Consider the following 12,667-nt stretch of genomic DNA (forward strand, 5'->3'; position numbering starts at 1 on the left):
CTGTAACAGATACATTTAATTTCAGTTGCCCAAGTGCCACGTTCCCATACCTTCATTTTTCTCCCTGGGCATTTCTCTTATCCTCTGTCATTCACAGTCCTATTCTTGTCTATCTGCCATTTATTAAGAATATACAAATGGCATTATTACACAGTCTCCTACATTTTCTCAGAAGTCTGACATTCTTCCTCTCGTAAGGTAGTCATTCTAGCACAGCTTATAGGATGTACATGGTAATGTCACTCTTAATGAACCACTTAGAATTCTTTTTTGTGTATATGCATTTTTAGCTAATGTTTCTCCCAATGCAAACCTATAAAAGTACAAGTCAGATTCTATATAAGAAGTAAATCCAACCATTTAAAAAAGTCATCTTTCTATGTTATCCCTTTAGAAGCTTATTCTTGTCCCCCATGTGACAAGGTACCTTTGGTTCTTTTGGTTTGAAAACTCCCTGATATTTCTTCTTGTATACTCTCTTATATACTCATCTTCTTTATAAGGAAAACAAATGGAGCATCCATGATGGTATGATGACAATGGAAAATCTTTGATCTTGTTTGGATGGGCCTCAGGGACAACTGGTCAACTCTTTTGAACACTGTTGACTACTGTGACTTCTTAAAATAGATTTTCTGGCAGAAAAAGAAAGACATGCCATTATGCATGGTCTACTCAACAACAATCGTGTGGTTTGTCACTCTTTTTGGAAGCAATGCTTGCGTGGGGTTCTGGACGATCAGTTCATATGGTAAAGTTTAGCAGGCACACTTCTTTTTTTTTTTTTTTTTTAGCAGGCACACTTCTTCTCTGCTGGTTTGTCCCCATCCAGCTTCCCAGAACTACCACCATTGACAGTGTCGGGGACTTGCGTCTTCTCTACACACTGTTCCATTCGTTTCATTATTAAGTCCAGAAGGGTTTCCACAGCCTTTTCCACATTCTGGCCAGTCGCTGCACTTGTTTCAAAATATGGTATGCTAGCATGGAAGAGATGACAAATATTTTTGAGAGGAAGGAACCAGAAAAGATACAACAAGATGTGCCAATGAGTCACACATGCAACAACATGGCTGGCTGAGAGATTGTGAAATAATCACGATTTTGCTGGCTGAGTTGGAAAACATCCTTGTTTTTCCTCAGTGAGTGAAAGCTGGTGGGTTTCTTTTTAGTATGGGTGTAACAAGTTTTATGGGCAAGGAAACTGATACAGGAGGTAATCAGGGACTTGAAGCCAAAGCATCATCACTGATTCTTAAAAATTAAGAGGGTAAAAATGCCTAAACTAGTGAACAATATTACCATTAAAACTATTACTTCCCTCCAATCAATTATCTAGAGGTCTGATTTAGAATTTAAGCAGGCACTGTATAGGATATTTATGTGAATACAGTCTATATTTATTTGGAATCCAAAGTTCCAAAAAGACATGTACATTTATAAAGCTCTCAAGGAGAATCCTTCAGTAAAAAATGGACAGATTTGGCAAAGATGCTTACATTTGAAAAAGAATGACAATTTCCGCCTTGGGAGTCAATTTACAATTACATGGAATATTTAAAAAATTTTAAAAGCTGCCATTTAAGCTCAGCTAGGATAATGATTGCAATATTATGTCCAGGTCAGGTATCACTCCTTAGAGTTTTGTAGTTATTGACTGAGAGGCAGTAGAGTACAGTGTTGAAAAGCATGGACTCTGATTTCCGTCTGCCTGGGTTGAATTCTAGCTCTACTACTTACTATCTATGTGGCCTTCCATCAGTTACTCAATCCCTCTGTGTCTCAATTACTCATATATAAAGTGGGATAACTCTAGATTTCCTATATATGATTATGAGGGGTTAGATGAGTTAAAGCCTAGGAACAGTTGCTAGCACATAATAAGCATTCAGTAAATGTTAGCTGCTATTATTATGAAATAGTTCATTAAAAACATCACATATAGTCCTCTGGAAGATGTTTTTCATTCATGCGACATTCCTGAATCAAAGGTATCCCTTCTAATATCAATCTCGTGACCCTACCCCATTATAAGCAGCAGTGTGCAAGTTTAGAGGACATCTCCACATGACTGACTTACCTGTATTTGTCAGCCAGGTCCCGGGCTTGCCGCTCGTTGACTTCTCTCTGGTCTGTCAGGTCCGCCTTGTTGCCAATTAATACTATATCTGGATTTTCACAATAAGCATTTGCTTGCAGTTGGCCTTGGAAAGAAAACAGATGGAACCAGCAAGTTAGTTATAAACAAGAGATGTCAAATGACTGCTCATACTTCAGAGTCCTAATCTCATTGTTCATCTGCAGCTTGGCTGCTTACGAGTTATATTATATTAGCCAAGTTGCTTAACTCTTCCCAGCCACAGTTTCCTCATCTAGAAAATGGAGCTAATTCCTCACAGGTGGCAGGTTGTGAAGATTAATAAGAGTGTATGTGAAGCACTTGTATGAATACCTATCAGTGCTCCTCTATAACTGGGGAAATGCCCTTTGAGATGAACATACTGTTTTTCATTCCATTTATTCTTCAAATATAAGTGGAGATAATAGAACGTGATCTTAAAGTACATAAGTTTGCTCTTTCCTTTAGGAGGCTGCTACATTTCCCTTTCCTGAAGTTCAAGGTGATGATCCATAAGAGCAGAACCTTTTTGAACCACCACAAATTCATGTAGAAACAATATTAAGACAGGTCACTTGTTTTTCTCTTTTCTCCAGGAGACACTGTTTGAAAGAGAAGGGGGGTGGGGGGAGGAGGAGGAGAGAAGAAGAAGGAGGAGAAGAAGAAGGAAGGGAGGGAGGGAGGAAGGAAGGAAACGATAAAAAAAACTTGTCAATCTATGTTTTCAAGGTTACGGGACTATTTTACGGTCTACCTCAAGGCAAGCTATTTGCAACCTTGCTGAGGTCAGAGAAAGAAGACAAATGCTTACTCTATAACACCAATTATTTGGATGTTAGAAATTAAAGCCTTACTAGATACGGCAATTAATTATCTTAAATCCCAACTGTATCTTTCTGGAAATTTTAGTAATAAGGGAGCATCTCATCTACCTTGAAAAATGATGAACGAATCAGTCTCTGAAAGAACTGAATAATCTTATTATCTCCTTATCTCCCCAGAATCTAATAATAACACCAAAATTTGGATAAAGAAATGTAATAGCAAAAGAAAATGGAGACAGATCCTAGGATAAACACTCATTTGGAGAAGCAATTAAGTCAGAATTTGTTGGTATTTTCCCCCACTGTTAGTGAACTTACATTTAAAGCATTTATATATATTAATAATTATATATAACATGTAATAATAAGATATGTATATATTTGAGAATCTACACAGCCAGACACTCAGCCAGGTGATCTGGGGTATCGCAATGGAACAAAGAGGACCAAGTCTGCACCTTTATAGAGCTTACATTCTAGTGGTAGAAAGAACCAAAACCACAAGTAAACAAAGAAATAATATAATATAATAAATATAATATGTGTCAGGTGGTGGCAGTGACCAAATGAAATAGAAAGTGTATTGAGGGCATACAGAGTGGTGAAGAGCACTGTTTTAGATGGGGCTGTCAGGGAAAGCCTCTCCCAAGAGATAAATAAGGTTTGAACAAGAACTTGAAGGAGATGAAAGAACTAACACACGCTATAAATCGGAAAAGAGAAATCAATGCAGAGGCGAAGAGAAATCAAAGTCCCCAAGGCAGGACTGTGCTTCTCAGGGGAGAGACCTTTAGCTGGAGGCCAGTGAGCTGGGGCAGAGCAAAAGTGAATTAAAGAGGCATTCCAAGTGAGATGGGAGATCCCAAAAGGACTTCGAGCAGAGGAATAATATGATCTAGTCTTCTAAAAAATATCACTCTGGCCACAGACAGCCCTGACAAATCTAGAAATGACAAGTAGCACCAGCCCCATGCGACTGCTGGTATGTCCCACTAGGATCAAAACTGGTATTTGTAATTTAAAACATGCAAATGAAATATTGCCTTTAGTGCTACATCAGTTAAAAAAATAAAGGAAAAATCAAATACCACGCTTCTGTGCTGACATATCAATCTGGCTTTAATAACTGATTAGGCTACTTTGAAACTTTATATTATGTTTAAATTGCCATGAAGGCTGGAGATTTTTCTGTACCAGTCTTCCTCACATTTGAACACTTTTCTAAAAAGAAGTAAAATTTCAACGTGAGCTTGTTGACTGACACGCTACCGTATTTTCATGTGGCTGCTCTGCTCTGAAACAATTTCTCACCTAATTAACCCATTAGTTCATTAACACTTTAGTTAACCCACGTGCAAGGGCACGCACTGTAGGTACCAGTTGCCCCCTCAGGAAACGCTGCTGTTTTTCTGTGTCCCCACCAGGCTAGATGGAGTAGATGTGACCACTCATTTAGTTTTAAGAAGTCCTTCAAGACTTACTGGATACGTGGAATTAATGGCCTGTCAATTGCAACAATAAAGTCCTTACGTATAGGTGGTGATTCTTCTAAGGCGTCAAAGGAAAACACAATTTTAAGCCACTTTGGATGAGCCACGTAAAAGCCACCGCTTTGAAGGTGACACAGGAAACACTAAACCTGTGACTTTTTAGAGTTAATCTGTGGTCCCCAATCTGGTTTCATCTTGTGAGGCAGAGAAGCAACGTGGCCAACGGAAGTTACTCAGTCCCACTTACTCATCCAGTTTCTGACATTTAAGAAGCTCTGTTGACTGGTGAGGTCAAACATTAATAAGAAACCCATGGCGTCTCTGAAAAACGCAGTGGTGAGGCTCCGGAATCTGCCAAAAAAGCACAGTGGATAGTTCTGGAAGTCAGTCCACATGCAAATTCTGATGACAATACAAACAACACTATTTCCCTTTCAGATATGAACTCTCCGTGGCATCCCTCGGGATTATTCTGCCGAATGGGCAGAAAGACTGCTGAAGGGTCGGGGAGAACACCTGGTTGTGGATTTGTTTAAGATCACGTCCCGGCTTTATGTTCCATAGCAGGTATGCGTGCAAGAGTTTGTAAACTTCAACCACACGCTTGCTTACACAGCCCCTTGGAATCGTTCTCTCATTGGCTCACGGGCATCTCGTGGCCCACAATTAAAATAGAAGCCACTTTAGAGCTGGGACTTTAACTTATACTTTTCAAATTTCTTGTCTGTGCCCAGAAGGAAGCTTGGCACATGGTAGCCTGAAAATGAATGCCTGTGATTACATGCAGAAAATCACAACTTGTTAGCAGCTGGAACTAGGGTTCTTTTGTAAGGAAGAACATTGGTGAGAAAACTCTTTTATAAGCACTCCTTAGGGATAAAACTGAGCTTTAGGCTGGCATGCATGTCTCTTAAGGAGAAGGACGACAGTGAAGAAAGGAAAAAGAGGATGTTGATTAGGGGAATGAGGGAAGGGCAGAGAGACTTGGTAGTTGAGGAGAGAAAGCAAGAAGTCTCATCTCTAATGGAGGATTTTGAAGAATGCACTCCTTCACGTGCGATGACTTTCCCTTGTTCCAACCCCTTCTACCCCAACATCCTCAGGGAAGTTGAAGGTGCTTTGAGATCCACTTCAATGTCAGCAATGGGTGAAACAAGAGATCACACGTAAGGTCCAGAGAAGGTTTGGGTTATACTGATAAAGAAGTGAATCTGGCAATTGATTTTTAGAAAGGCACATGACTTTGAAACAGAGAAGCGTATCACTTCCTATCCTAAATGTCCTCCTAATTTTGGATCTCCTATTTTGGCCTCTTTGTAGATTCTTGGGTTTCCTCTGGGTTCTATTCTTGACCCCTTCTTCCTCTACATATATTCACTGTTTAATCTCATTCACTTCCCTGGCTCTATTATCACCTATATGTTGAACCCCAAATTTATAGGTCTAGATTTTTCCTGCCCTCCACACCATATGCCCAATTACTTGTTTGATATTTCCACTTGGAGGAAACTAAGGTACCCTCAACTTCATGTGTTTAAAACCAAACTGGCCCCTCCTCCTGATTTTCTGTCAATGACATCACCATCCTCCTTGGTCACCACAGCCTTTCTACCTCACCTGCTATATACAAGCAATCAACAAATATCTCCTGACTTTCTCATTTCTGTCCACGTACCCTGCCACTATTCTAGTTTTGGACCCATTATCTTCCACCTGGATAATTTCAACAGCCTTCTCAACAGTCTTCCTGTCTCCAGTGTCGTATGGGATCCTCCCCTTCCCTGATTTCTTCCCACTGATTATATAAATCCTCTGCTAAAAACATTTAAATGATGGTACTTTGCTTAAGATAATGACTGAACTTTTCAACAATCCGTCAAGGCTCTGCATGAACTAACCCTTGCTCATCTATCCAGCTTCATCTGTTGACTACCCACAGGCAAGCTGATGTTCTTTTGGTTCTTAGAAAGTTCACACTCTCCCCTGGGCTTTCACACACGCTGTTATTCCTGTGGGAAGCCTCACCTTCATGCTTCCTTTACCTTCTATCCTTTTAGCCTGGATAAGATTCACTCATACATTGTGTATGAGTATGTATATTTACATATAACAGTATCACCTCCCCATGCTGACTTCCCAACACCCTCATGTAGCTTATGGGCTCCTCTTGGCGCACCTGACAACCACTCTTTGTTTTCCTGTTAGTGCCCTAAAGCTATTATTGCAATTGTTTATTTGTCCAAATTCTACCCCGTAGCTCCAAGAAAAAAGGAGCTGTGTTTCTAACTTGCTATCCATTGCGTTTCTATGGCCCTGAGCACATTTTTGGCTCGCTAAATGCCTGTCAAATGTAGATAAAGAAATAAAGAAAGAAAATAGCAAAGGATATAAATTATTAAAGTGTTAAATGACTTCAATAGAGAACAATACTTTCAATACCAAAGCAGGGAGAAGAGTTTTTTTTTTTTTTTTTTTTTTTTTGCGGTACGCGGGCCTCTCACTGTTAGGGCCTCTCCCATTGCGGAGCACAGGCTCCGGGCGCGCAGGCTCAGCGGCCATGGCTCACGGGCCCAGCCGCTCCGCGGCATGTGGGATCTTCCCGGACCGGGGCACGAACCCGCGTCCCCTGCATCGGCAGGCGGACTCTCAACCACTGCGCCACCAGAGAAGCCCAGAAGAAATATTTTAATGACTTTTTATTTCCAAAATAAGATTCCTTTGGTAGGACATACTCATGATGATTAGGAAATACCGAAAGTTTTAGTCAGTTTTCTTCCTGTGGATTTGTTCCTACCAGTCACTAGAAGCTCAGAGATTACAGGGCTTTTATTGAAGGGTCCTTTCTCTGTCTTTGGGAACTAGCTGTACTCCCAAAACTGTCTCCTGCTCCAACCACAAGAGTGTGGCTAACTCAGCCACGATAGTCTCCTCTCTGTCCTCTCCTTAAGAGTGTGTGTGCGTGTGTCTGATTTGAGGATGAGACTGTGCCTTATCCCCCCTCATTGCCCACAGCACATGACAGTTACTTGAAAACATACTTGCTCGATAAGATCTCATTGGAGCAAACACTTCTGCATCCACAGCAACATGGGTAAAACACTCTTGCTCTGGACCAGCTTCATACCCTGGACCACTCAGCCCAGCACCCTTGTTAACCCCCTCACTTTCCAGGGTTTACTCCAGGGGAAAGCTTATTAATTTCTAGCTTCACTCACCAACCTCATTGTGTCCCCAGGGTGGGGAAAGCTAGGACCCCATGAGAAAACAGATCCTAGGGCGCATTATAGCTCCTTCTCCCTCACGGAGAACTAAGTCTGTGCCCTGCATCCTTTAGGTTTACATAAGGGGTATGATTTCTGTCCTCCTTCCCATAATGTGCCTTTTATCAATAATCATTATCTTACATGGCTTATACTGCCAGCCGTCCTCAGGCACAGGGTTGAGGTGTGAGGCACTGTTCATCCTGCTGCTTAGCTGCACCTTTTGTATACAGAATGCAAAATTCTCAAGGAATGAATAACCTTGATGTACTAAGACTGTCCTTAGTACTTCCTATTTCACTCCTGGAGCAGCTGTCTTAAGGGGACAGATGAGAGAAGCCTGCCATCACGCTAGGCTGACATATCGTGTGCGAAGACATATGGGAACCACATTTTCTCATATTCCTTCTTCAAAAATGAATTAAATCGGTCTATAAAACATACATCTTTGTGACAACAAAACTGACATATGAACAGAGATTCTTGTAAGGAATGACTTCAGGAGAACCAGCCGTGTTGAAGGATGTGTGTAAATGGAATTCACAGTCAAAAAAGCTCACAGAGAGGGCCCAGCCCCTCTCCTGGCGTTTACACTCACTGAAAGCGAGAATGTTTTGGATTCATTTCAAAGACTGAAGTGTTTACCAGCATAAACATTGTAAGACATGTGACGTAGAATTGGGAGGTATGCGCCTTCTAAATGTCTTCTCTGACAATCTATTGCCAATTTTTGTTTAATCTAATATTGAAAAGCTTCACTAGCTTGGGGTCTTTTGCACTCCGGAAGTTTGAATCTCAAAGAAATATATTTTCATCAAATAATGGCATAGCACCTCCAGCTCTCAACAATCCACACTACTGTCTACTGAGTGTCTCTTGACTTGGCCGTTGTACTAGAGACGAGGCTGAAAAACCAAGTATGGCCTCTGTCCTTATAAAGCTCACAGTTGTGTTGGGGTGAGAAGGTCACAAGTGAATCAGAGACCAGCAGTTACAGATAAAAATAAAAGATTCACCTTACTGCAAGGTGGTATATAATTAATTGAGTAATTTAAGGGATGGAAGAATAGATGTAGGAGTTCAAGAAAGAGGGAGTTTGTTTCACTTGGGGTGTTCAGAAGAGCCCCGACAAGCAGGTGTAACGTGAGCCAGGCCTGGTGAAAGGAGAGGCTCAGGGAAGGTGGAAAGGGAGTAAAACATTCCAGCTGGAGGTTGATGGTGAGACCAAAATCTCAGAGAGTTAAGCCAGTCAAACGGCACAGGGTGAGAGTCTGTGTGTAAGGGCAGAAAGAGATGAGAAAGATATTAACACCCTTTTCTTCAACTCCCTCTTCAAGTAGTACTTGTAACAATGTCAATTTCCCACCTCAATTTAATTAAATTCTGGAGAAGTTTTTTTCTTTTTTCCCCTATTACAAAGTACAAAGACAATGCATAAGAATTTTCACAGAGATTTCTGAAAATCTGATTTTTGAAATCTGTACCAAATACACGGTGCTAGTTATGGTCGATGAACTACAAATAATTTATTTTTATTTTTTGATACAAATGTTTATTTTGAAACCAGAAGGAGAGTTGCATATCCTTACAAGTCCACATACCACATACAGCATTCACATTAAAATAAGTTTTCCTAAGATATTTGTAGCTAGAAACAAAGTAATTCACTGTTACCTCTCTTGTCCTGCTGTGTCCCAAAGCTGAAGATGTACCTTAACTGCTTTCCCTGTTGACCCATTTGGTCCCTGTGTGTTATAAACCTGAAAAATACAAATGTCATCAGTTGATACTGCTTTGGATTATGTCAGCATTCAAATTCTCTGGGTTCACTCAGCATATTTTTTCTTCATTACTATAATCAAAGTTCATAGTGCAAAATAAATATTTGCTCTGTTTTGTTTCCCCAGAAGTATCACATATACTCTCACTTTTAAATGTCAAGTATAAGTATGGTTTTCAAAACAATTTAGGCATCCTGCAAACTTAAATTAGACACCTTCTGTCATTTCCTCATGGAGGCAGCAAACATTAGATTTAGGACCCAACTTCTACGTTCAAATATAGACTCTTCATTTAACTTCATAGAATCTGATTTTCCTTTAGCAAATTTAGACCCATCATTTCCTCCTACTTTACAGGATTACTGCTAACTTGAATGAAATAGCAGATGTGAAGGCATTTTTAAAACAGTAAAATGCTTTACAAATACCTGAATATCCTCTACTGTGAACTGGACTTTCAAAATGAAAAACACATGGAATTTCTCAATAACTTTACACAGGATATTTCAAGTCTTTCCTTACTAGTCGTTCCTTCAAAGGCTCTTTTTAGAAAAGTTTAAATTTTTTAAATGATGGCATTTTGACTTCTTATTTAAACAAAGCATAGAAATTTTAATATTTATCCAGTTCTTTTACTTATGGCTTAGTGAAGATGTTTTAAAGGAAAAACTTTGCAAAGATTTATACCTAGATTGGGGTTGGGGGTGGGGAACTGGGAGGGGAGAAGGCACAGAAAAACCCTGGAAGGGTTGGGAGCAAGTTTGCTAAGACTATAGTACTGGACTTTCAGATAAGGTACAGGACATTATAAGGAACCACGATTTAACTTCTCAACATCATTTTCTTTGTTTGTTGTTTTGGATTTGTGATATCAACTGGAAGCCGCCGCCATCTTGGCAATCAAGAATACCTTGGGTGGCAGTAAATCTGGCTAAGCTTCTGTGCCTATGTTACATGTCTCACATGTCACAATATCCTTGTCATTAGCGTCTAGCATAGGAGAAGGAAGTGGTTGTGATTCTCACTTAAAATCCCTTATCTTGAAAAATAGCAAGGATTGGTCTCACATTCTGTTCATAAGAAGCTAGTGATTGATGGCTGAGTCTACACATAAATAAAAATGCAGCAGGAACTCACAAAGCTCACGTTCCAGCTATTTGCCAATCATTCTTTTAACTTTTTTTGTAAGCATAGGGAAATGAACACTTGTTTTTATTGAGGAACTCAGATCAAGAGTTAATGATTTTAGATACTAATTCATGTTTTGAAAGTTTCCTTAAGAATTCATAGAAAACACACTATACAAACCCATAAATGATTTTAGTTGCCCTGTGTACTTCTGGAGGCAAGTGACAGTGCCACTCAATTTTTTCTAAGCAACATGTTATTTATAATTGAGACAGTAAAAAATAATATTTAAATTGGATTAAAGTGACAGGTTATGAATTTCATGTGATAAAAGACGGTCACCTTGCAATGCAATAAACATAGCTTCTTAAGCCTTATCTTTTTTTTTTTTTTTTTGTGGTACGTGGGCCTCTCACTGTTGTGGCCTCTCCCGTTGTGGAGCACAGGCTCCGGACGCGCAGGCTCAGCGGCCATGGCTCATGGGCCCAGCCGCTCCGCGGCATGTGGGATCCTCCCAGACCGGGGCACAAACCCATGTCCCCTGCATCGGCAGGCGGACTCTCAACCACTGCGCCACCAGGGAAGCCCTTAATCCTTATCTTATATAGTAGGATCAGCAACCAGTTAACAGTATGGTTAAAAACTCACCACACGTTTTTCCCGAAAGTCTATCCCTACTGTCGTGATGAACTTGGGATTGAATTTATTGTCTGTGTAGCGATAAAGAAATGTCGTCTTCCCCACCCCCGAATCTCCAAGGGCCAGGAGTTTGATCAGATAATCATAGTCCCCATCGGTCATAGTGATGGTCTTGGTGGGCCTGTGTAGGAGGAAAAATAAGTACTTATGATTAAAATTGGTTTTCCTTTGCCTTCCTGCAAAGCAACGTCAATTTAGCTTTCAAGGGTAAAAAATTGGAATGCCTCTATTCTGTGACTCAGTGAGTTAACTAGTTCAGAGCAGCTTCAGGAGTAAGGACTCTTCTATGATTTCACTTAGTACCTATCTTTTTATATCATGTCAGGTAATATGGAACAAAAAGCTATGTGATACCCACCATGGCTATTGCCACAGCAATAGTAGAACTTAAAGAGTTATAGCTTTTTTTTTTTTTTTTTTTTTTTTTTAAGCCAGTGTCTCTTGGAATCAGGAGTGTGGTGCTAGGAAAAAGAGTCACAGGGAATAGAAAAAACTGTCCAAGATGATGCAGGTGTGCTAGAGGGAGACTGAAATTATATATGAGTAATGGAAGAGAAAAACCTAGGGGGATATTCTGCATGTAATCCTGCAGGATGACCTTTCTATTATATGCATACAAAATATTCCTTTTCAATTTAAAAAATTTCACAGCTGAAATGACAACCTTTAAAAACACTGATTTGAAATCATTTCAAAAGCAATGTTTTAAAATCTTACGTTCTGAAATACTGAACCCTCTGTTCTCCAATGGCAAATATGCTATATTTGGCAAATCTGCTGAATATTTTCTAGGCCTTGAAAAAAGGGAAGAGCTATTCAGAGGCATAACTATGGTAATTCTTCTAATATTTCTCCTGAAGGAACATCACTTGCCATTTCACCCACTGCCCTAACCTCTCCTGCCTTGGTTTTAATTTCTTCTGTTGTTACAACGGCTATGGGTGATGCCAAGGGCCAATGCCAAAAACAGTGATGACATGAAAACTACCACCACATACCTCTGAATTACACCATCACCCACTAAATACTTGATGTACTTTCCACTCTTGAGGTTAGCAAAATGATTTGCCATTTGGTACAACTTTCTGATTTGTGGGTTATACAGATGGGTAGAGGAAGGCTTATGAAGACATCCCTAGAATAGAAACATTTCTCTCCTATTAGGTAAGAAGGAGGAATATTTCCTCACCTCTACAATCCAGAAAACATTGTACTCTTCAGGAGTTCTGAGGTGATCAAGATTAAATGTCAACAACAGGCTGCTCCATGGACATATCTGAAAACTGCTACATAATTCGAATCATTTTTCTACATGTAAGAAAATGATGCACATATTCATCAATTTAAACAAAACTTTATTTTTTAC

At 39.9% G+C, this 12,667-nt stretch overlaps 1 protein-coding gene across 1 annotated transcript; it reads right to left on the reverse strand.

Moving 5' to 3' along the window:
• Nucleotides 1-771: 771 nt before the first annotated feature.
• Nucleotides 772-11,418, reverse strand: RAB27B (RAB27B, member RAS oncogene family). Its single transcript, XM_082852981.1, has 5 exons — nt 11,251-11,418; nt 9,368-9,453; nt 4,681-4,784; nt 2,081-2,204; nt 772-980 (listed from the first exon to the last, which is right to left on the reverse strand). The coding sequence occupies exons 1-5, from the start codon at nt 11,401-11,403 to the stop codon at nt 791-793; spliced, it is 657 nt and encodes a 218-aa protein (XP_082709107.1). The 5' UTR covers nt 11,404-11,418; the 3' UTR covers nt 772-790.
• Between the last annotated feature and the right edge of the window lie 1,249 nt (nt 11,419-12,667).

The sequence above is a fragment of the Leucopleurus acutus genome (assembly GCF_964270905.1).
Source record: "Leucopleurus acutus genome assembly, chromosome: 13".
Classification (NCBI taxonomy): Eukaryota; Metazoa; Chordata; class Mammalia; order Artiodactyla; family Delphinidae; genus Leucopleurus; species Leucopleurus acutus.

Bases quoted from the DNA above. Each gene is read 5' to 3' on its own strand.
- RAB27B (XM_082852981.1), bottom strand. From the start codon at position 11,403: ATGACCGATGGGGACTATGATTATCTGATCAAACTCCTGGCCCTTGGA. The intron at 4,785-9,367 runs GTAACAGTGAAT...CTTTTTTGGCAG, and splicing joins GACACAGCAGGACAAGAGAG to ATTCCGGAGCCTCACCACTG. The intron at 2,205-4,680 runs GTAAGTGGGACT...TTTCTTTCCAAG, and splicing joins AAATGTCAGAAACTGGATGA to GCCAACTGCAAGCAAATGCT.